This window comes from Manis pentadactyla, chromosome 1, assembly GCF_030020395.1.
Source record: "Manis pentadactyla isolate mManPen7 chromosome 1, mManPen7.hap1, whole genome shotgun sequence".
Classification (NCBI taxonomy): domain Eukaryota; kingdom Metazoa; phylum Chordata; class Mammalia; order Pholidota; family Manidae; genus Manis; species Manis pentadactyla.
In genome coordinates, this window is record NC_080019.1 from 175,649,904 (window position 1) to 175,674,859 (window position 24,956).

General features: G+C 35.7%; 1 protein-coding gene across 3 annotated transcripts in view; it reads right to left on the reverse strand.

Moving 5' to 3' along the window:
- Positions 1 to 24,956, reverse strand: part of GPR156 (G protein-coupled receptor 156) — a 95,639-nt gene that overhangs the window by 36,446 nt on the left and 34,237 nt on the right. For all 3 annotated transcript variants that reach the window (XM_057503033.1, XM_036883475.2, XM_036883473.2), the window contains exons 2-3: positions 17,599 to 18,047; positions 17,260 to 17,396 (exon numbers count right to left, since the gene is read on the reverse strand). In XM_057503033.1, coding sequence (XP_057359016.1) covers positions 17,260 to 17,396; positions 17,599 to 17,694 — 233 coding nt within the window. In that variant the 5' untranslated portion in view covers positions 17,695 to 18,047. The remainder of the gene's footprint in view (positions 1 to 17,259; positions 17,397 to 17,598; positions 18,048 to 24,956) is intronic.

Consider the following 24,956-nt stretch of genomic DNA (forward strand, 5'->3'; position numbering starts at 1 on the left):
ATTATTAGCAACAAAACATCCCACTGTTATTCTAGGTTTTTCCTTTTAATAGATTTAAATAATCCTTTCATGTGTTTTGGACTCTCTTCAAAGGTGCTTCTCAAAGTCTTTTTTTCTATTTTGTATGTAATCTGACAAACTCTGTGGGCTCCCTGCTCTCCTCTGGGAAGCTTTTTAAATTCTTTGAGAAATGTCATTTTCCCTGCACTGAGGCTGTCACATTTTTAAGGGTTTGAGTTTAAAAACTTTTATTCTCTCCTTTCCCTATGCTTCTAATAAAGTCTTTTAAAATAGTCTCATCTTCTCATGACTTTCAAAAGAATACCTTTCAATTTTCTCCATACTTTCCTGTTGAACAATGAATAACAGACAAATTTTCTGGGCTTCTGAATTTAATTTATCACGATTACTCACATTTACTGGCTCCCCACGGTTACCTCCCAAGACCAGCTTCTAGTCACTTAGCAAGAACCAGTCCAGACATTTTCTCTAATTGTCAGTGCTTTGAAACTTCCTGCTACAGGAAAGTTTATCCTATCAAAAATCCATATGAAAAAGCCACCTCTAAACCCTTAATCTGATTAGGCTTTTTACAATTCACATTCAGTTCAGTTTTTAACATCTGGCATAATTTCAAAGTTTCCAAATCTATAACACTTCCATATTGGCATCATCAGCTTGGTCATCTAGTCTATAGTGCTGGTTATAAACATTAGTTACAAAAAAATTGCTGCTGGTGTTCTGCCCCCAGATATTCTGATTTAACTGTTCTATGGTGAAGCCTGAGTATCAGGATTTTTAAAAGCTCCCTAGGAGACTCTAATCTGAAACAAGTTTGAGAAATCACTGCTTTAAGTATATTCCTAAGACAACCTAATTTTTAAAAATTGTCAAAGGATTTGAATAGACATTTCTGTAGAGAAGATATACAAATATCCAACAAGGACATGAAAAGATGCTCAACATTATTAGGCATCAGGGAACTGCAAATCCAAACCATGATGATTTGAGTAAAGTCAAAAACCACAAAACCACTTTATATTTTGTTATGTTTCCTTTTGAACATGAATAATTGACGATGACGGGAATAAAAAAGACAGATAATAAGTGTTGGCAATGATGTGGAGAAATTGAAACCCTCATACATTGCTGGGGAGATTGTAAAAAAGGTACAGCTGCTTTAGGAAACAGCTCAGCACTTATTTAAATACAGAGTCACCATATTACTCAAAAATTCCATTCCTAGGTATATATCCAAGATAAAGAAAAACACATGTCCACATGAAAGCTTGTAGATGAATGTTAATAGCAGCATATCATTCATAATAGCCAAGATAGTAGAAACCAAGTATCTATCAACTGATGAATGGAAAAACAAAAGTGAAACAACCATACAACAGAACATTATTCAGCCATAAAAAGGAATGGAGTACTGCTTCCTACTACAATGTGGATGAACCCTGTAATCATTATGCTATGATTATGCTAAATGAAAGAAGCCAGACACAAAGGGTCACATGTTATATGATTCCATTTATATGTATTGTCCAAATTAGGCAAATCTATAGAGACAGAAAGTAGACTAGCACTTGCCAGAGGCAAGGGCAAGGGGGAAAGAGCAGAGACTAACGCGAATGAGGTTTCTCCAGAGTAATGAAAATTTTCTGGACTTAGACAGTGGTGATGATTGCCCAACTCTGAATCTACTAAAATCCACTGGATTGTACACTTTAAAAAGCTGAACTTCATGACACGTGAATTGTACTGTTGTCTTTTATATCTGAGAAATTCTTACCCATGGAGATTTGAGCAAGACTCCCTTTGCCAGTAACATCTCTATTTTATTATTGTTTGTTATATGTCTCACATAAAATGAGGCCACCTTCTCCCTTTTCTTCTGAAAATCTAAAGTCCAGATAAAGTCTCACAGTATACCAGAATGAAACATCTGGCTTTGGTCATATGAGGAAAATATAAACATTTTAGAGAAGGAAAACTGGAATGAGGATAGAGCATTCTGCAGCCTGGATGGGGGTGGCAGTGGGGATGTAATCAACACTCAATGAGTCACCAAGAGACCCTGAGTACAGCAGAATGAAATCCTGGAATGTTTGAAAGAGAGGAATAGCACTTAAAGTTTCAGATATGCAAATTTAGGATGTGAGAAACACAGTAACAACATTACAAAGCAAGTAGTGATTTAAGAATGATCATTATCCACCAAGAAATGATGTAGACAATAAAACAGTTTTAAAGAAATGGTCCCATGATAGATTAATTGAATAAAAAGAGCTACTACCAATAGGAGGTTTTGTTTCTCTATAAAATTTAGGAAGTTATTAATTGTGGTAAAATACAATGAAATTATATATAATAATATAAAAATGACCATCTTAACCATTTTTAACTGTACAATTCACTAGTGTTAACTATTTTCACATTGTTGTACAACCAATCTCTAAAACCTTTTCATCCAGGAAATCTGAGACTAAATACTTATTAAACAATTAACTGAACATTAACTGAAACTCTGTACCCATTAAACAATTCCCATTTCCCCTCCCCCAGTCCCTGGCAATCACCATCCTATTTTCTATTTCTATGAGTTTGACTATGCTAGATACCTCATGTGAGTGGATTCATAGTCATCTTCTGTAACTGGCTTATTTCACTTAACATAATGTCTTCAAGGTTCATTCATGCTATAGCATGTGTCAGAATTTCCTTCCTTTTTAAGGTTGAATAATATCTCATTGTATGTATAATACCACATTTTGTTTATCCATTTATCCGTCAATGGATACTTGCTTTGCTTGTTTTTCTTTTTTTTCTTGAGTTGGTACAACCATGAAAGTTGACATTCAGAGAATTTACCTGTCTTCTCCTAATCAAGTGCTTGGTATCACTATCAGAAACAGAGACTGCCAGAATCGGGGCTCAAAAAGTAGCTGAAGAAGTTAGAACAAAAGAGTTTAAATTCCGGAGTCTTGGCAGACTCATCAGATTAAGACACGCAAGCCAGGTGCTGGGAGCAGGGAAGTAAGAACAAGCACTGGTGACTTAGAGATTGACATGCATGGATGTCTAAAACCGGAGCTCACTCTGAAGTAGAAAAACTCAGCAAGCATCCACAAAGACATCTTTGAGTGAGGACCAAGCAGGATCAGGGGGTGCAGAAAATTAGCAGAGGTCCCAATGAGTAAGGGGTGGTACCAGGAAGGCCCAGGCTGGTGTAGATAGCTAGGCCAATGTCTAGGATTCTGGTAGGCAGTGAGCTACCAGAAAGGAATGAACAGACTCTGAACAGGGCTGGCTGCTCCCCTTCAGTCTCTGCCTCAGGTCATGCTGACCTGATAAAGAAGAGGGAAAATGAAAATAGACCAGACCCAGCAAATTTATACTGGATTTTGGAGCTGAGTCCTAGCATCCAAGAGGGTGTGGCTACTTGATTTCCATCCAGGCTGGTATCAATAAGGCCAGGGGCTGGACCTGGTGAGACTGCACTTATATCTACAGAGTACAGATGCTTGGGGCCCAGAAAGCATTGGTTATGGTCTGAAGGCTGCAATGGGGCCTGCTATAATACAAATTCAGTACTAATTTAGAACACTTATTTTCTTGTGGCCAAAGCCAAAGTATGTCCAGTTTCTGCGGGTGGGACTAAACTGATAGGTTGGGAGTTAAGGGGGGCCAGCTGCAAAAAGAAGAAGGGTACAGAGGTTAGAATACAGTTCTTTACAATACTAGGACACTGTTCCAGTGTGAAATTTCTCAGGGTGAGAAATAACTGTTCAGATGTTGCATAAATAGTATTACCGGTTTGTTTTTCTTTTCTTTTTCTTCTTTTAAAGAGCTCAGAGTATTGCAGGTACAGATGGGTAGGGAAAAAACATGTTTCTACAAAATTATATTCACAGATAAGCTGCCCTAATTTTCCAGTTCTTCTTTGCTGTGGTATGTTTTCTAGCAAACAAAACACACTAATAAATCTATCAGAGGCAGAAAGGCAGTGGGGGACAGCTGCAGCCACAGCATCCAGGAGTGACAGTGATTAATTCCTACATCTGTTCAGGCAGACAGAAACAAAGGTCACTGTGCATAGATTAACATCCTGATCACCACCTCCTCCTGACACGCACATGCACATGCACACATGTACGCAAGAATCTTCTTTCACCATTGATAATGGCAAACTTCAAAATGCCTGAAAAATGTTTACTAAACATTTTTAAACAGTTATTAAACAAGCTCTTTAGTGGGACAGAGATACAGTAAAAAACTAATTAATGCCAGGTTACTGTCTAATCTTCTTAGCATACAAATTAAGTGAAATTTTGATCTCAGCTACATTTATGAAAGCCAAGGGAACAGAAAATTTAAGAATAAATCTTGATTGAGTGATTTGATCAAAGAAAGAAAGACTATTACAGTGAAGCAGTTGAATACATGTGGACATTTAGTATTACATAAAGAAGGCATTTGGAAGCTGAAGCTGTCCTTCAACAGCCCTCTGAAGACATTGTCACTTCCTATTCATGCCTCCTACAATTGCAGATCCCTGACAGGTTGGCTTTTTTCTTTTTTAATAAACTTGAGCTAAGAAAGCTATTTTTTTTAATGCACAAATTATAAATATTTGGCTCAGTGAATTATCACAAAGATATCTATGTAACTATCACCCAAGTCAAGAAAGAGAACATTACACCACCTCAAAAATCTCCACTCATAATTATCATTATTACTACCCTTTCCTTCCTCCCTAAAGGTACACCCTTATCTTGACTTTTAACACTATCGTTATGGCTGGTTTTGAACTTTATATAGGAAGAATCATACAGTACATGCTCTTCTGTGGCTGGTTTTTTAATTTTATGTTTGTGAGAGTCTACCTTGTGTGGGACCTTAACTTGTTCTTTTTTATTGTTGTATAGTAATCCACCCCAAGACTATATCATAGTTTAATTTATTTATTCCTTCTACTACTGAAGGACATTTAGGGTGATTACAAATAATGCTATGAATATTCTTTATACAATTCTTGGTATAAATGTGCAAACACTTCTCTTGGGTGTAATTTAGAAGTGGATTTACTGGCTCACAGGATGTATGTTGTTAATTTTAGATGATATGCCAAATTATTTTTCAAAGTGGTTGTACCAATCTGCACTCTCACAGTGAGTAGAAGAGAGTTTCATAGCTTCACATCTTTATTTTAACATTATCTTTGAAAATTTAGGCCATTTGCTGTGTATCTTATACTCTTCCCCAGCATAGACAACCACTAATCTACTTTCTATCTCTATAGATTTATCTATTCCAGACATTTCATATAAATGGAATAATATAATATATGGTCTTTTGTGACTGGCTCCTTTCACTTAACTTAATGTTTTGAAGGTTCATCCATGTTGTAGCATGAATCAGGATTTCATTCTTCTTTTATTGCCAAATAATGTTTTAATGTATAGATATATCATTTCATTTATCCATTCATCAGCTTATGGACATTTGGATTGTTTCTGCTTTTGGGCTATTATGAATAATGCTATAAACATTCATGTACACGTTTTTTGTGTGTACGTGGGCATATGTTTTCATTTTCTTCAGTATATACCTTCACATTTAATTACTGGGTAATATGGTAACTCTAGGTATAACATTTGGAAGAACTGCCAAATTGTTTTCCATACCATTTAACATTCCTACCAGCAGTGTATGAGGTTCCAATTTCTCCACATCTTCAAAAATGCTTATTATTCTTTTTTATTCTAGCCATCCCAGGGTGTATAAAGTGGCAACTCATTGTGGTTTTGATTTGCACTTCCTTTGTGGCTAAAGGTGTCATTTTTCATGTGCTTATTGACCATTGTGTATCTTGTTTGGAGACAGGACTATGTAGATTCTTTCTTCATTTTAGAAGTGGGTTATTTGTCTTTTTAATATCAAGCTGTAAGCATTCTTTATATATCCTAGATACAAGTCCTTTATCAGATATATTATTTGAAAATACTGTCTCCCATTTTGTGGGTTCTCTTAACTTTCTTGATGGTGTTGTTCTTCAATGCACAAAAGTTTTTAATTTTGAAGACATCCCATGTACTTTTCTTTTTTGCTGCTTGTGTTTTTGGTGTCACTCAAGTCCTCTTGATAAAGAGAAATTATTTTTTTACTATTATCAGTGGTGCTATAAAAGTCTTATGTGATTCACCTTTGCATTTATACTAAGTCTATCAATTCGATCATCTAGTGTCCATGATATAAAAAACTTCAGAAAATAATATTAAAATAGCTTTGTTTCTACTGATAAACTGGCATGTATCCTCTCTGGATGTTTCCTTTTCATCTTTTTAGGAAACTCAGAGATACATTTTAAAACTTTTATTGAAGAAAAATATTCATGAAAAAAGTGAATGTAAGTGTACAATTCATTAAATTAAAAAAAAAATGACACACCTGTGCAACCAGCAATGTAAGTCAAGAAATGAACATTACCAGCATTCCAGAGCCTTTCTGTTGCTCCCTTCTGTCACTATATCCCCCCATATTCCATATCAACCTCTAGGATAACTACTATCCTGACTTCTAACATCATCATTAGATCTGCCTGTTTCTGTACTTCATATAAGTAGTACCATATAAAGTATAATCTTTACACCTGGCTTCTTTTATTCAACATTATTTTGTGAGAATTATCCATATTGTTGTATGCACTTGTAGCCTGTTTATTCTCATGGTGTGTAGTAGCCAATCATTAAATAAACCATGATGTATTTAGATATTAAACTTTTGATGGAGAGTTGAGTAGTTTCTAGTTTATAAATAGTGCTGCTCAGAACATTCTAGTAAATGTATTTTGGTAAATATATGTATGCAATTTTTGTTAGAATTGCTGAGACATAGGGCATGAATATGTTCAGGTGTAGCAGATTCTGCTGAACAGCTTTTAAAAAAATGACTGCAACAGTGTACACTCCCACACAATCCATAAGAATTCCAGGTGCTCCCAATCCTTCCCAATATTTGGTTTTGTCAGTCTTCTTTTTATTGTAAACATTCAAGTGAGTATGAGTGTTATTTCATTGTTTTTACTTTGCATTTCTCTGATGACTAATGATGTTGAACACTTTCTCATTTATTTATTGGCTATCTGGCTATATTCTTTTGTAATGCAGCTATTCTTATAATTTTTGCCCAATATTAAAAAAATGTATTCTCTGTGTTTTTCTTATCAATTTATATCCCTTTACTCTGGATAAAAATCCTGTGATGACACATGCATGTGAATATATTAACCCATACTATGGCTTTCTTTGTGGTATCTTTTGGTGAAGAGATGTTCTCAATATTTACAAAAAGCATTTAACAATCTCATCTTTTATGAATAGTGCTTTCGTGTTCTTTTTAAGACACGTTTTCCTGCTGCAAGTTCATGAAGATATTCTTCTATATTATCTTCCCGAAGCATTATTGTTTGGCATTTGCACTTAGATCTGCAGTTAACCTACAGATGATTTTGTTGAGGTAGGATTCAAGTTGCATTTTTTTTCTCCATGTGGATAGCCAGCTGACTCAGCACAATTTATTGTAACATGTCCAAACATGGTTGGCTCTGTTTCTAGACTGTCTTTATTCTGCTCCAGTGGTCTATTTGTCTATCCTTGCTCCAGTCGCATAATTAGCATCTCACTACATGACTGACTATAAAGTAGTGAATTCCTCAGGCTCAGGTTCCTTTCCTTTAATGGGAGACCCCTGTGTGTGCAAGCCTCCATCATGGGCCAGGCATCATCGTCATGGGACCTGAAGGCATGGGAATCAGCACAAACCCAACAGGAAGCTCTGACTATGGGCTTTTGCCATGAGTAATGAAGTACTTTGTCTCTAAACCAAGAATCTCATATCTTTTGCTAGCATCAGTAAAACAGTAACAGATCAACTTCCCTTGCAAGTATGGCAAAATCTCGTACCCTACCCAATTCTTACTATTAAGATCTCTTAATTTCCCAGACAGTAAAATCCCAGATATAGGGGATTATTATTATTATTGTGCCATTTGGGATTTTGTGAACTAAAAATATGTAAATAACAAGTAGCTTCTATAATCATTAATTCAAGTGACAGAGATAAGCTCTCAGAAGAAAAGATAATCTCTGTTGATTAGTAAAGCTAATCAAGTTTAGCTTCATGACATTGTCCTTATTTTATGCATTACAGAGAAGGCACCAGGAGAACTTCCATTTGGCCTTGAAATACCTGCTTTGCTCCAAGAGTTAAGTTACTATGGCCCTTATTAAGCTGCTTGAGGAATCTAGAAAAAAAAAAGAATGCATTCTCCCATGTCCATCATTAATATCTAACACAGTTATCAGATGGGTGTTTGGTCACCTAGCAGGGCCCTTTGGAGGTCACCAGATATGGTATATTTTTTTCCCTCATAAGAACCCTCTCAGAAAGATAAGAATGTTTGTAGACTACATTTTTAAATAGCTTTACTGAGTATAACTGACATGCAATAATCTGCACATATTTAAGGTGCATGATTTGGCAAGTTTTGACATATGTTTACACCTGTGAAATACCACAATCAAGGTAATGAATATATCCATTACCTCCAAAAGTTTCCACGTGTGCCTTGGTAATTCCTCTTTTCTGCCCCTCTGTACCATCCCCCATCCACCTGTAGGCAACCACTCATCCAATTTCTGTCACTACAGATCGGTAAACAACAGATTTTTTTAATCTTCTAGAATTTTGGATAATTGGAATTATATGTATATAATCTTTTTTGGCTGGCTTCCTTCACTCAGCAGGGTTATTCTGAGATTCATCCATGTTCCAAGTATCAATACAGTCGACCCTTGAACATGGGTTCCACATGAGTTCACTTACATATGATTTGTTTTTCAATAAATATATTGAAAAAATTGTCAGAAATTTGTGACAATTTGAAGAAACATGTTCCTTTCTCCAGCTTACTTAATGTAAGAACACAGTTTGTAATATATATAACATACAAAATATGCGTTAATTGACTTTATGTTATTGGTAAGGCTTCTGGTCAACAGTAAGCTATTAGTAGTTCAGTTTTGGGGGAGTCAAATGTCATATGCAGATTTTTCACTGTTTGTTCAAGTTCATATCCAATTGGACCAGCACCATTTGTTGAAGACTGACTGTCCCTTATCCATTGAATTACCTTTGCACCTTTGTTGAGAAGCACTTTCCCATATAAATGAACCAGGTTGTTCAAGGGTCAACTATCATTCATTCCTTTTAATGATGAGTAGTATTTTATTGTATGGATTAGTTTATCCATTCACCTATTGATGGATATTTGTGTTATTTCCAGTTTGGGGTTATTAAAATAAAACTGTTATGAACATTGGTGTACAAATTTTTGTACAGACATATAGTTTCGTTTCTCTTGAGTAAAACTAAAGAGCAGAATGGTTGGATCATATATGTTTTCCAAAGTGGTTGTACCATATTACATTTCTACCAGTAGTGTATGTAAAACTTGATTTGGTCATTTTTTTTAGCCATTCTAATAGGTGTGTAGTGGCATTTAATTGTGGTTTTAATTGGCATTTTCTTAAAGACAAATGGTGTTGAAACTCTTGCCATATGTTTATTTGCCATATCCATATATCTTCTTTGGTGAAGAGTCTGTTCAAATCTTTCATTAATTTTTTTATTAGATTGTTTTCTTAATTATTGAGATCTTCTGGGTGTTCTGCATATATTCTGGATATAAGTTCATCAGATACATGATTTACAAATAATTTCTTCCAGTCTTCAGATTTCATTTTCTTAATATTCTCCTTAGAAGAAAAGATGTTTTTAATTTTGACTAAGTCCAATTTATCAATTTTTTTTATGGTTTGTGCACTTGTGTGTTCACCTTTGCTTATTCCAAGGTCAAAAAATGTTTCTCATGTTTTAAGAATTTTGCAGTTTTAGATTTTAAAGTTAGGTTTATGATCTATTTTGAGTTAATTTCTGGATATGGTTCAAGATGTAGCTCAAAGTTCATTTTTGTATGTGAATATCCAATTGGATCAGCACCATTTGTTGAAGACTGACTGTTCCTTATCCATTGAATTACCTTTGCACCTTTGTTGAGAAGCACTTTCCCATATAAATGTGAGTTTGTTTCTGGATTCTATTCTATTCTCTTGATGTATATCTCTCTCTCTACCCAACATCAAAACTGTCTTCATTACTACAGATTTATAGTGAGTCTTGAAATCAGGTGCTCCTAGTCCTTCAACTTGATTCTTTTTAAAGTTGTTTTGGCTATTCTAAGTCCTTCATATTTTCTTTTCTTTTTTTAATGAAGTATTGTTGATATACAATCTTATATTGGCTTCAAATAAACAACAGAGTGGTTCCAGAGTTACTCATATAATTAAATCATCACCCCCACTAGTGCAGTTACTATCTGTCAACATAGGAAGATGTTAAAGAATCACTGACTATATTCTCCATGCTGTACTACTATTCCCATGGCCAACTTATGATTGAGAATTTTTGTGCTCCTTTATCCTCCTCACCCTTCCACCCACTTACCCAAACCCCTCCCCCATGGTTACCACTAGTCCCTCATCGGTGTCTATGAGTCTACTGCTGTTTTGTTCATTCTGTTTTGCTTTGTTTTTACATTCCACAAATAAGTGAAATCATATGGTATTTGTGTTTCTGTCTGGTTTATTTCACTGTACATACATTGTTGCAAATGGCAGGATTTCTTTTTTTATGGCTGAATAATATTCCATTGTGTATATGTATCATATCTTCTTTATCCATTCATCTATTAATGGACACTTAGGTTACTTTCACATCTTGGCCACTGTAAAGAATGTGGTAGTAAACATAGGGGTGCATATATCTTTTTTAATCGGGGATTTTGTTTTCTTTGGGTAAATTCCTAGGAGTGGAATTACTGGGTCAAATGGTATTGCTATTTTTTAGTTTTTTGAGGAATGTCCATACTGCTTTTCACAGTGGCTACACCAATTGACATTCCCACCAACAGTAGAGGAGGGTTCCCATTTCTCCACATCCTTGTCAACACTTGTTATTTCTTGTCTTTTGCACAGTAGCCATTCTAACTGGTGTGTGGTGATATCTCTTTGTGGTTCTGATTTGCATTTCCCTGGTGATTAGTGTTGTGGAGTATCTTTTCATGTGCCTGTTGGCCATCTGTTTTTCTTCTTTGGAGAAATGTCTGTTCAGGTCTTCCACCTGTTTTTTAATTGGGTTATTTGTTTTTCTGGTGTTGAAGTGAATGAGTTCTTTATATATTTTGGTTGTTAACTCCTTATCGGATAAATTGTTTACAAGTATATTCTCCCATACTGTGGGTTGCCCTTTTCTTCTACTGGTGGTGTCCTTTGCTCTTCAAAAGTTTATAAATTTGATGTAGTCCCACTTGTTCATTTTTTATTTTGTTTCCCTTGCCTGAAGAGATGCGTCCAGGAAAAAATTACTCATACTTATGTTCAAGAGATTTTTCCCTATGTTTTCTTTTAAGAGTTTTATGGTTTCATGTCTTACATTCAGCTCTTTGATCCATTTCAGTCTACTTTTGTGTATGGAGGTAGACAGTAATTCAGTTTCATTCTCTTACATGTCGAAAAACCTAGAGTCCGTCAAAAACTATTAGAGCTAGTAACTGGATTCAGCAAAGTTGCAGGATACAATCTTTCTAATACCAGTTATTGAAGAGGCTGTCTTTTCCCCATTGTATATTCATGACTCCTTTATCATACATTAGTTGACATGTATGTGTGGGTTTATAGCTTGGCTATCTATTCTGTTCCATTGATCTATGGGTCTGTTCTTGTGTCAGTACCATACTGTTTTGATTACTATAGCTTTATAATATAGCTTGAAGTCAGGGAGCGAATACCCCCAGTTTTGTTCATCTTTCTCAGGATGGCTTTGGCTATTTGGGGTCTTTTTGGTTCCATGTGAATTTTAGAAGTATTTGTTTTAGTTCACTGAAAAATGCTGTTGGTATTTTGATAGGGATTGTACTGAATCTGTAAATTGCTTTGGGCAGGATGGCCATTTTGACAATTCTTTCTATCCATGAGCATGGGATAGATTTCCATTTATTTGTGTTTCTTTCTCTCATGAGTATCTTGTAGTTTTCAGAGTACAGATCTTTCACCTCCTGGGTTAGATTTATTCTTAGAAATTTTATTCTTTCTGATGCAATTGTAAATGGAATTTTTCCTCATTTCTTTTTCTGCTAGTTTATTGTTAGTATATAGGAATGGAAGAGATTTCTGTGTATTAATTTTGTATCCTGCAACTTTGCTGAATCCAGTTACTAACTCTAATAGTTTTTGGTGGACTCTTTAGGTTTTTCTATGTATAATATCATGTCATATGCAAATAGTGATGATTTAACGTCTTCAATTTGGATGTCTTTTATCTCTGTCTTCTTGAATTGCCATGGCTAAGGTCCTTCATATTTTCATATAAACTTTAAAACCAACTTGTCAATGTATAAACAAAAAATGACAGCTGGAATTGTGACTGTAATTGGGCTCAGTCTATAGATCAATTAACAATAATGAACAATATTGAGTCTTCCAACCCACAAATGCAATGTCTTCCCAGTTACTTAGGATTTGTTTAACTTCTTTCAGCAATGTTTTAGTTTTCATCATACAGTTGTTTCACATTGTTTGATTAGCAATGTTTTATAGTTTTCAGTGTACAAGTATTTCAGATTGTTAGATTTAATCCTAAATATTTCATACATTTGGTGCCTCTGTAAATACTATCGATTTTAATTTCACTTTTCAATTGTCTGTTTTTAGTATACAGAAATACGGCTGAGTTTTGTATATTGATCTTGTAACCTGAAACCTTGGTAAACTCATTTATGAGTTCCAGTAGTTTTTTTTTAAAGAATAGAATCCACTGAATTTTCTACCTGGGCAATCAAGTCACCTGAGGGCAAAATCATTTTAGTTCTTCTTTTCTAAACTTAGGTGCACTGGTTGAAATATCTAGTGTTGAATAAAAGTGGTAAGAGCAGACGTCTTGCCTTCTTTCAATCTTAATGGGAAAGCAATCAGTCTTTTACCATTAAAAATGGTTAGTTATAGGTTTTTCATAGATACACTTTGTTAGGTTGAAGAATTTTTCTTCTATTCCAAGTTTGTTGAGACTTTAATAGGAATGGATATTGAATCTTTTTAAATGCTTTTTTCTGTCTATTAAGATGATAATTTTTTTCTAGTTGGTAAATACTGTGAATTATATTGCTTAATCTTTTGATGTTAAACCAACCTTGCATTCTAGGGTAAACTTTACTTTGTCATGATGCATTATTCTCTTGATATTTGGTTGGACTCAATTTGTTAAAATTTTGTTTAGAATTCTGGATTCATAAGGGATATTAGCTTATAGTTTTTTTTCTTCTAATATCTTTGTTTTGATATTGGGATAATACTGCTCTCATAGAATGAGTTAGGAAATACTCCATCATTTTCAGTGTTTTAGAAGATTTTTCGTAAAACTGATACTATTTCTACAATAATACAGGCACAGATTAGCTGAGTGTCTCTGGTTCAGGGTCTCTCACAAGAATGCAATCAAAGGATCAGCTGTGGCTGAGCCTCCAAGACTCAGCTGGGGGAAAATCTGCTTCCAAGCTCATTCGCATTGCTGTTAAGCAAGCCTCAGAAGATCTATTTTCAAGTTCACTGACATGGCTGTTAGAAAGTCTTAGGTCCCTCCTGGATGCATAGTGGAATTGGTTCCTTGCCATGTGGGCCGCTTCAAAAGGTAGCTTATAACATGGCAGATGGCTTCCCTCAGAGTGAGCAAGGGAAAGCATGAGAGAGATCCAAGATGGAAGACATGATCTTTTTGTAACCTTAGCCCAAAAGTGGCATCTCATTAGTGTGAATATTAAGAGGTAGGAATTACTGAAGAACATGTTAGAGACTCCCTACCACAATTGTTCTTAACATTACTTTATTATCCTTCTATTGTCATAATCTTAGCGGATGTCACCTCTCTCTTCCTTATTTGGGTAATTACATCTTCTCTCTTTTTTCTCCTGATCACTTGAGCTAGAGGTTGGTCAATTTTATTGATCTTCGTAAAGAACTTTGGTTTCACTGTTTTGTTTTTTTTCTATTGTTTTTTCTGTTTTCTATTTTATCAATTGCCGCTCTGATTTTTATTATATCCTTTCTTCTGCTTGCTTTGGGACTCATTTGCTCTTTTTTCTGTTTTGTAAAGTAGATCTCCTTTTTTTTCTAATATGGATGTTAGTGCAATAATTTCTCCCTAAGTACTGCTTTAATGACATCCAACAAATTTGGTATATTGTATTTTCATTTCATACAGTTAAAAATACTTTCTAGTTTCTCTTTTGATTTTTTTCTTGACCATAAGTCATTTTAAAGTATTCTATTTAGTTTATAAATATTTTAGGCTTTTCCAGAGATCTTTCTGTTACAGATTTCTAATTTAATTCCATTATGGTCAGAGAATATGACTTGAACCCTTAATGAGACTTTTACTATGGTCCAGAATATGTTCTACATTGATAAATGTTCCATGTGTATTTGAAAAGAATGTGTATTCTACTGGTGTTGGGTGTAGGATTATATAAATGCCAACTGGGTCAAATTGGTTGATAATATTGTTCAAGTCTTCTCTATCTTTACTGATTTTCTTTTGTAGATTACATTTTAAAACTTTATCAAAAATGCAATATCTGTAATTGAACATTACTGCATTATTTTTTTTATTAAAATATTTTTCTTCCTCTGGCACACACATATGTACATACACACACACAATAAAAAATTTAGAGATTGCAGAACTGGAATGAAATGAATCATCTAATTGTGATGTTGAAACTCTGAACACATTTTATTAAAAAGCATTTTTGAAGCTACATTATTTTATCTTTCCTTTTCTAAACTTGTATACTACTTAATTGCAAAATGAGTTTTTATCCACAGTGCTGCTTAATATTTCCTTCTTTATGCCATGTCATGTTCCCACTGTAAACAAGACAGGCAGCAAAATCTTTAATAGAATGTAAATATAGGTGTTTCTACTATAATATTGTATACAGGTGTTCCTGTTTTAACAGGTATTAAAAATGCTTTAAAAACCTTGCATTCTATAAAATTGTGTAAAAAATAATGGGTTATGGAAAAAATAGTATGGGGCCATAACAGTAGAGACATATTTAACTTTGAACCAGGGTACTAATACAAATAATTATCCCAATTAAAATACTAGCACTCAGCAAATGTCCATTACTATTTGTACTCAGGATCACAGATGAATTTTGCAGTGTTAATTCTACAAGATATAGTTCTCAAGGGCATTCACCTTCAATAATAAAATTGTCATCAAAATTAAAAATCTTCTCTGGATCTGTGCTTCCTTCAACAATCAGTTTTTTTTAAATACAAGAGAAATGTCTTTGCTTTATCATCTAGTCATACAGCTTCATCAGAGAGCTTCATGTCGCAGGAAGGACACCAGTTCTTCAAGCCATTAAACCAACTACAAATTGTACTGACATAATATCTTTAGTTTAAGGTTTCCTTCTTTAACTGTAAGAAAGCTTGTGCCTGAATACTTTAAACCATTGATTTGCTGGGGAAAATATGACATATGTACCAATAATATTATTGTCTTATTTTCCAATCAGATATGAATTTGTATTATAGAAATATATTGCAGCTGAAAATACTATATGTACTCCATAGTTTTATAATCTTGAAATGCATCATTTTCTTTGTCATTTTCTTGACAGTGGGATTTAAATATTCTTCCTCACAGGATAACTAAAACATATTTACTGAGCACCTTTTATGTTCCAGAGTCTGTTCTAAATGCTAGAGACAATGGTGAGCATGACAGACAAGGTCCCTGTGTTCAAAGACTTTACATTATGGTAGGGGATACAGACAATAATCAGGTAAACTGATAAATATGGTAATATCAGAGAGTTATACTTACTATAAAGAAAATAAAATGGTTATGGTATATGGTATGACATGTAGGGGTTAGCTGACCATTCTGTAGGATAGGATGATCAGGGAAAGTTTCTCTGTATAGGTGACATTTGAGCCAAGATATAACACAAGAGGGAACTAGTCACAGGAAGATCTGGAGAAGACTGTCATTCAGTAGAAACAGTAAGTGAACAATTAATCAAAGGCCTTGAAATGGGTGTGGGCTTAGTGTATTTGAGGAACAGAATGGAAAGTGGCAGGGGCAGCTTCTGGGATATATACAGGACGGAGTGCCACACATCACTGCCACACTGAGGTTGACCCAGGAGGTCAAGTCACTGCTGCCTAACAATTCCACGTCCTCCACCTCAAATCGCCAATGGCACCCCAAAATGCCTGCTAGACAAATCCAACTGACTGACCCTTATCTGACAGCCAAACCTAGACAATGGAGCACCACACACTTGATTGCCAGAAAATATAAGGCTGGAGTGGGGCCAGACAAGTTCGGCCTCTTTGGGGGAGTTGCTGAAATCTGATGGGACTCCATCCAGAAGTCAGCTGTGGGCCAGGGAGAGAGGGCTGGAGTGGGGCTGTCTGGAGGCAGCCTGAGGGCACAGAATGTTGGAGTGGGAGACATGTGGTGGGCCTTGAGCGAAAGGATGAATAACAGTAAAGGCAGGATTCTGCAAGTCCTTTCCAATAAAAGGTATTCATTTTGTTCTTTTTGCCAGCCCCGGGAGCCCTCAATACTTACCCTGATGAGCTAGAGATTTTCCATCCAGCCAGTATTGTCTAGCAGAACTAGCCAGGTAGTAGGGCCTCACTATTTTTACAGAAATTATTTGAATTTTATTTTAACCCTGCCTCCAGACTGGCTTAAATTGTACCATCCATAAACTGTAATGCTACTTTGGAATATATTGTTTTACATTCTGTTTTTAATACAAATACCTCATCTTCTCAGAAGAATCAAACTCTCCTTTATGAAGAATGTCTCGTCCACTCTCCTCTTTGGGTGTCCTTGAAGTACTTAGCACAATAGCAGGCTAGATCTTTCTCCTTCTCAAGAAGAAATTATACTGCAAGGCCAGGACTATTTCAGGGGGTAAATTCTCACATAGCTTAATGCCACATAGGACACTAGCTTTGCTGATACCACCTAGCAGCTCTTGGCGCCAAACTGATACTAACATTCTGAGTTTCATGATTCAGGCTATAAGAGACAAACTAGGCATGGGCTGCTTACCTGTTCTTCCTGAAGCGAATTGTGAAGCCAAGAAAGAAGGCTATCAGAAGAAGTCCACAGCTGTGAAAAGTCCACACAATACCCAAAAGGACAGGAGATAATGAAGAAATGGTCTTACTGCTGTGATGGGAAGAGGTCTGAGAACAGAATAAAGAGAATCTGTTAGGAATGAAGGCTCTTCTACAGATCAGACAAGAACGGTCCATCATCATCAAAGCCGGGAAATACATGTCCTGTGTGAGCATTTCCTCCCCCTCTTCTTCCACCTCCTTCACCTCCCCCCCCCACCACCACCATGTACCTCTGAGCAGCCCTGACCCACCATGGCTGCTCACTTACAATTGTGGTCCTGCAGAGATCATGAAGGGGTCTCCGATCTAGCTCCTGGCCAGAAAAACCATCACACAATTCAGAGCAGTTTATTTCAGGCTCCATGTCATCACATACTCTTCTTAGTGTGTGCTTATTCACAGTCTTGGTTACCCTCTGTTCGGTAACCAGCAGCTCCTTGACTAAAACACAAGAGCAATTCAAATCTTTTCTTCAGAGGCACCATTTTGGAGCTGGCTCCTGCCTCAGAATCTGGGATGAACAACCCGTTTGTATGGAAGCAAAGGGTTATTTCACTAGGCTTCTTCATCAGATACCCTCTGGCTTTCCTTGTGCTCTGCCACCAAGTCACAGCATGTGAGTCGAGGGGGCATCTTAGGAATCATTAGGGTACATGAAGTGATGGTTCGGGCTTGCCACCAGATGGCAGTCACTGCTCCAAGCACTCACACAGGTCCCTAAGGAAAGGAAAACAATGAAACCTGGTAACACACATAAATACAAACATATATATACATATATTCTAATGGTTTATTACAGTGGTTTAAAAATATCTTGTACATTATAATTACATATAGTTGTATTTTTGTTATATATAGCTATATGCTTTATTACCTATAACAAAGTTTTAAAATAGAATATATACTAAATGAATACATTTTTAAACCTTTATAATAAACAATACTTAAAAACAAAGCCAAAACTCATCGAATAATTTACAGATATAAAGCTCTACAGTCTCTCTTCATAACCCTTTCACAGTCCAGCACTACTACAAAAACTTCAGTTTACATGTGTAAGGAGCATGTTCCTTTTATCCCTACTAGGAAATCCCCTGCCCTTCCAAGATTTTTCCACGCTACTCATGGCTTAAGCTCTATCAGTTCCTTCACGGCAGTGGACTCAGGAGCCCCATGCTATCTGCATGCAAAGTCTGTCAGTCACATGAATGCTTGTTCACTCAGTGAGCAGATGAACATTCTATGTCCAGTCAGCTGGGGTCACAGAAGTACACACAACCCTTTTGTCAAGAGTTTTTTGTTTGTTTTGAAGCTGTTAGACTACTACAGGTGAGACATTGAAGTAGACATTCTCTCCCTATTACTCAGGTAATAGGGAGAGAAACTGAGGAGATCTGGGAATTCCCAGAGTGAGTGGCCAGAGGATGGTGTTATTTCTCTCAGAAGATGCTTGCAATATGAATACTGCAATCTTAAAAGAAGTTCTACCTTGCAGAACAAAAGTAGAAATGCAGAAAGGCTCAAATTAGCCCCAGCATAAAAGGTAGACATGTCTGTAATTTTTTTTTTAAGTAAGCCATCCCTTAGTAGAGAAAACAGATTGGAAATTTTACTAGTAAGAATTTAAAAGATGCCACTTCTACTTTGTGATTTTGAAACAGCTTAGCAGTTTTCTTCTAGCATGGAGTAAAATGGAAGAGAAAAATATCAGTTATTATTATTTCAACAGCCACTGAACACCGGACTAGTGTTTAAGCCAGAATAATAGCGACAGGTGTAGAATGCCATCTTTGGATTCTGCATGCTTAGACATAACAATATAACACCAGGTGCTGCCCATTCATTGGCCTCTCATATGATCCTGAATTATTTACCAGGCTCATTACAATGAAACCCCAAGAAAACTAAAAGGCACTGTCACCTATCAAGACATTTAAATTCATGTGCAGTCTAGTCAGATTGCTGAATGCAAAATTAAGAAATATAAAAACATGACTGTTTGCATCCTAATTAAGTTGAAATTTCACTTGTAGAAAAGAAAATCTTTTTCTTTTTTTAAAAGTAGGCCCCTATGTGTCTTCTCTCACACAGTGAATTATAAGCCACAGGGAGGAAATCCAACATGATGGATTAGAAGATATATTTTTCCTATATTGCCCTTTAATCACACTGCCAAATAAGCATATTTATATTTGAACTGTTATAAAGTCCATGTTTGTGTATCTTTAATTCATGTAGAAGAACAAATCAATGTATGTGTGTGTATAAAACCTCATTTCATTATCACAACAGTGTCATGTGAGGTAAACATCATCATTTTCAAATAAGGAAACTGAAGAGCAGAGAAGTGGAGAACCTTGCTCTAAATATGTAAAGGTAGGACTTGAATCCAGGAATTTTAATTCCAAGGTCAATGTCCTTCCAGTATATCTCAAAAAAATGGAGCAGACAATCTGGACTGATCTCTCCCAAGAAGACACCAAATGGACTGGTGGGTTTCTTCATGTTTAGTGCCCAGAAATTCATTTCTTTGGGTTCCCTGGAGTGTGGGACACAATAGTGTATCTGTACCAGTAGTTCTCAGTGGGGCAATTTTGCACCTCCAGAGAGCATCTGGCAATATCTGGAGACATTGAGGAGGTTGTTCTGGACATCTAGTAGGTAGAGGCCAGGGAGGCTGCTGAACAGCTTGCAAATCACAGGACGTTCTAAATAACAAAGAATTATCCAGCCTGAAATGTCAATAGTGCCGCTTGAGAAACTCTGGTCAGCATTGTGGATCCTAGAAGGGCTAAGTCCAAATCATCTTTGGGAGATTCTGTGAACATGGTGGGGTTGTCCATCTGAACATAAATTCCCTGGGGGATAAATTTCCGAGTATGTGCCAAAGGTCCCCTTGTCCGGACTGAACTCACTGGCATGGAGCTCTAAATGCTAGCCCTGCTTCTTCCACAGATATCCAGCATAGGCATTTTATATACCACGATACTTGGCTCCCCCATGGGACAGGCATGTGACTACAATGTTAGCACACACTCACAGAGGTTCAGTTCACACCTAAGAAGCTGATGAAACAGTGAATGGTTTAGTCATTGAGAGGAGAATGATTTCAAAAGTGTCAAGTGATTGGGAAAGTGGGTGGGGAGAAGTGTGTCAGAGAAGGTAATGGTGAGGCATCTAACCACAAAATAGATACAGAATCCAAGCTGCAAAGAGGAGGTCTGCCAGGCCCCTCAAAGAGCAGATCCTGTCCCCCCACCCCCTGTACACACAGTGTCCCTGGAGGTAAACTGTCTAGACCACTGACAGTAGCAGACCCAAGACCATGCATAATGGGACTTAAAGTTCATTTGACAGAGACAACAGAATCCAGCCCAGTTATTAGGATCAGGAAAAAAGCTATTGTATCAGCTACACTGTTTCCAAGTACAAGATGGTCTTTCACTGGTTATGACTCTCAACAGTCCATATCTTTCTGCAACATCTCCCTATTCTTCTACACATTATTTCTGCCATTGAAAAACTAGTCCTATAACTAGCATCTTTTTAATAGTTGTTTTGCCCTTGGTAGAGCTTCTGCTTCTGTTCATGAAAAATTAACTGCTATAGGAATTACCTTCCCATTGTAAACTACTTGAAAACCAGATAAAACCTATGAAAAAACTTTTTACAGACATTGGATAACAGTTATCATAGGACTGTGGAAAAGAAATGAGGTGAACCCTATAATCAACTGATATATATAAAATGGGATACATATAAATAAATAGTATTTCAATGATTATAACTGACCCCTAGTTACTGTCTGGAGGCAGTTGCCAGAAAACAGAATAAGGAAGGAAACCCAAACAGTGTCTAGAAGTCTTGCTGGGGTATACAGAAGAGATTGGAGTTAGGGATATTGAAGGAGACAGAATTTGTGAGGCAGAGTAAGAAAGAAAAGGGAGATACAAAGAGAGAGAATGATTTGGAAATCTGCAGGGGATGCCCTCAATCTTTTCCTGAGTACTGATCTAGGTATGAGTGAAAGGAAACTATCTGAAGTAGAAAAAATAACCACTAGTAGCCAGTAGCTGAACAATTCCTGGAGCTTACACAAGGCTGGGAATAGTTTGTGTTCTCACCAGCCAGAGTGGAGAGATCTCATAACTTGATAGAATTCTCCAAAATATCAATATATTATAGTGAAACTAAATGAACCCTATACTAGAAACTAGTCTGGACCTGCCCTAATAATGCTTAAAAGAAAGCCTCAAAAGGATCAAATTATCTTACAAGAAACTCAGCTGCATTCCAGAACACAATGCAACACCTTTTCAAAGAATACAAGATCCAACACTCAATAACATGAAATTCAAAATGTGCATCATCCAATAAAAAATTACCAGGTGAGCAAAGAGGCAAAAAATATTACCTATGACCATATAGTTTTAAAAATTCAATAAAAAAACACAAAAATGATATATGTAGCACAGAAGGACCTTAAAACAACTATTATAAATATACTCAAAGAGCCAAACAGAACATGAACAAAATAAGGAGACGGATGATAGAAAAAAGACCCAAATATAATTCCAGGCATAAAAGTATATTCTGAAATTTAAAACACACTAGACTGGATACTGCAAAAACAAAGTATCAGTTAACTTAAAAACAAAGAACAGAAATTATCCAAAATGAGACAAAATGATTGGTAAAAATGGACATAATAGCCTCAGAGACTGTGGCACAACAGCAAATGCTCTAACATATGTATAATTGGAGTAATGGAAAAAATTGGGAAAACAGAAAAAAATTTGAAATAAATTACCAAAATTTTTTCAATTTGATGAGAAACATAAACCTACAGTTCCAAGAAACTAAAGCAACCCCAGGCAGCATAAACATTATAACACACACATACACACCATGGTACATCATAATGAAATTACAGAAAACTAGTAATAAAGCTAAAGCCTTAGATCCAGCCAGATTATGTAGAGAAACAACAGTAAGATTTACAGCAGATTTCTCATTTGAAATCATGCGAGAAGAGAATGGAGGAACACTTAAAGTGCTGGAAAAAAAAAAGTCAACCCAGAATACAATATCCAGTGAAAATGGCAAATTCTGAGAGACATGTACTACAAGAAATGTTAGAAAAAGTTCTTTGGGCAGAAGAAAATGATACCGCACACAAATCTGTATCTATACAAAGGAATAAAGGGTGCTGGAAATGGCAAATATGTGGGTAAAGGTAAGATAATTGTTTTTGTTATTTTTTTAAAGTTATGCTTATAAGCACATACCTATTGGAAAAATAGACATACGGAATTCCCCTTTATACCTATATCACCTATGTCCTTTCATTTTCAAACACAACTGCCTTGGTTCATATTCTCATTGCCAGTCCAGTTGTTGCCTGAATTACCAACAATAAAGCTGAATCATAAAAGCTTCCAGAGCCATGAAGTGATGAGATGAACATGTTAGGGGATGATGTATATACATTAATGCAGAACTTCATAGTTACACATTTCCTTTTCCCCAAAATCTCTGTTGCTGCTAATATTCATTCACTTAACTAAAAATTTTTAAGCAACAATAATGTGACAGGCGCTGTTCTAGGCATCTGGAACACACAGATGAACAAAACAAAAGATCCTTGCCTTTACAGAATTTGTATTATGATGGGGGGAGTCACACAATAATCAGTGGGTATAATACATAACTAAATTAAACAGTATTTTGAAGGTGTTAAGGACCATGGAAGAAAAAGTAGATCAGGGCAAGAACATTTGGGAATGCCACAGGGGGAGTGAAGCAGTTTTAAAAGAGGTTGTCATATGATCCAGCAATTCCACTTTTGGGAGTTAACCCAAAGAAAAAACAAAATCTCTGACTTGAAAAGATATATGAACTCCTATGTTTATTGCCAGATTATTTACAATAGCCAAAATATGGAAGCAACTTAAGCATCTATCCAAAGATGAATGGATAAAGAAGACGTGGTATATATGTAGAGTGGAGTACTGCTCAGCCATAAAACAGAATGAAATCTTGCCATTTGCAACAACATGGATGAACCTAAAAGATATTAGGCTAAGTGAAATAAACCAGGCAGAGGAAGACAAATACCATGTGATTTCACTTATATGTGGAATCTTAAGAAAAACAAGACAAATGAACAAAACAGAAAGAGACTCTTAGACACAAAGAAGAGATTGATTGTTGCCATAGAGAAGGGGTAAGGGAGGGTGAAGGTGTTAAAGAGGGACAAAATCCCAATTACGGTATAAATTAGCCACCAGGATGAAAGCACAACAAAGGGAATATAGTGACTAATACTGCAACATCATTTCATATTGAAAATAGTAACAACACTTATTGGGGTGAGAATTTCATAGATAACTGTCGAATCACCATGTGGTACACCTGAAACCAATATAATATTGTATATCCACTTCAGTAAAAAGAAAAAAAGGAACAAAGTGAAAAAATATTTGTTGGATAATTAAATAAAGGCACACTGTGAAATAACAGAATGTAAATAAATAAGATTGCCAAGTTTGGTCACATAAAACTAAAAAATGAAGGGCTAATTCTGTAGTGAAAATTGTGACAGTTTTCAACATTAATGTATCTGTTGATATTGCAGGGGATGAGTGGTATTGATGATAAAAAAATGCCTCCAGTCACAGTCACCTGAAAATGGCCAGTTAAGTCAAACTAAATTTAGGGAGAATTTACTTCTTCCCTTTTCTTCAGCAATTTCTTATATTTCAGGTGACCTTCATGGAATATTTAGAGCTCTCTGTTTGGGCGCAGCTCTACTATCTAGAGAACCTGTCCATGCATGCGTTCATCTCAACTTTCCCTCTTTGACCTAATTCTATTAGATGTTCACATTTCAGTGATTCCTGAGAGTTTAGCTTTGTTACCTTGGTGTACAGCTGTTACTTAAAATTGTTTTCTAATTCAAAGGTAGTTTTGAAACTCAAAAAAGTACAAAGAAGAAAATAACCCAGAATTAAGCATTAACCCCTTGGCATATTCACTTCAGATCACCCTTCCCACTCACCAGTACCATCCCTTCAAGAAAAATCACCCTACTGTTTTAGCATAAACAATGTTTGGTTTTTAAAAGTTAGGAATATCTCAATGTTTAAAAAAGAATGAAAAAATATCTATATACTGGTATGATTTACAGGGCATATTGTTTAAAAAAAAAGCAAAATGTAACTTATGTATATAGTATGCTGACTTTTGTGTAGGAAAGGAGAGGAAATTCATATAGGTCATTGGTTTATTTTCAAAAAGAAACAGTGGAAGAATAAAAGCATTACTTATCAGAGGAGGAAAAGAACAAGGGGGAGAGGACAGGGAGGCAAAATAGACCTCTCAGTGTTTATAGTTTTGACTCTGAAACCGTGTAAATATTTTACTTATTTTAAAAACAAAATCCAATCACAAAGAGGAAAATCAATCTCTAAAAATTAAAAACAAATTAAATTTAACTATGTCAAGTTGATGGTATAACCACATAGAAAGAAATTATTTTAAGTGGCAGTAATTTGATTATACATCTTAAGGAGAAAAAATAGCCACAAAGAAATCTTAAACGGCAATACCTGGATATTGTTCCTA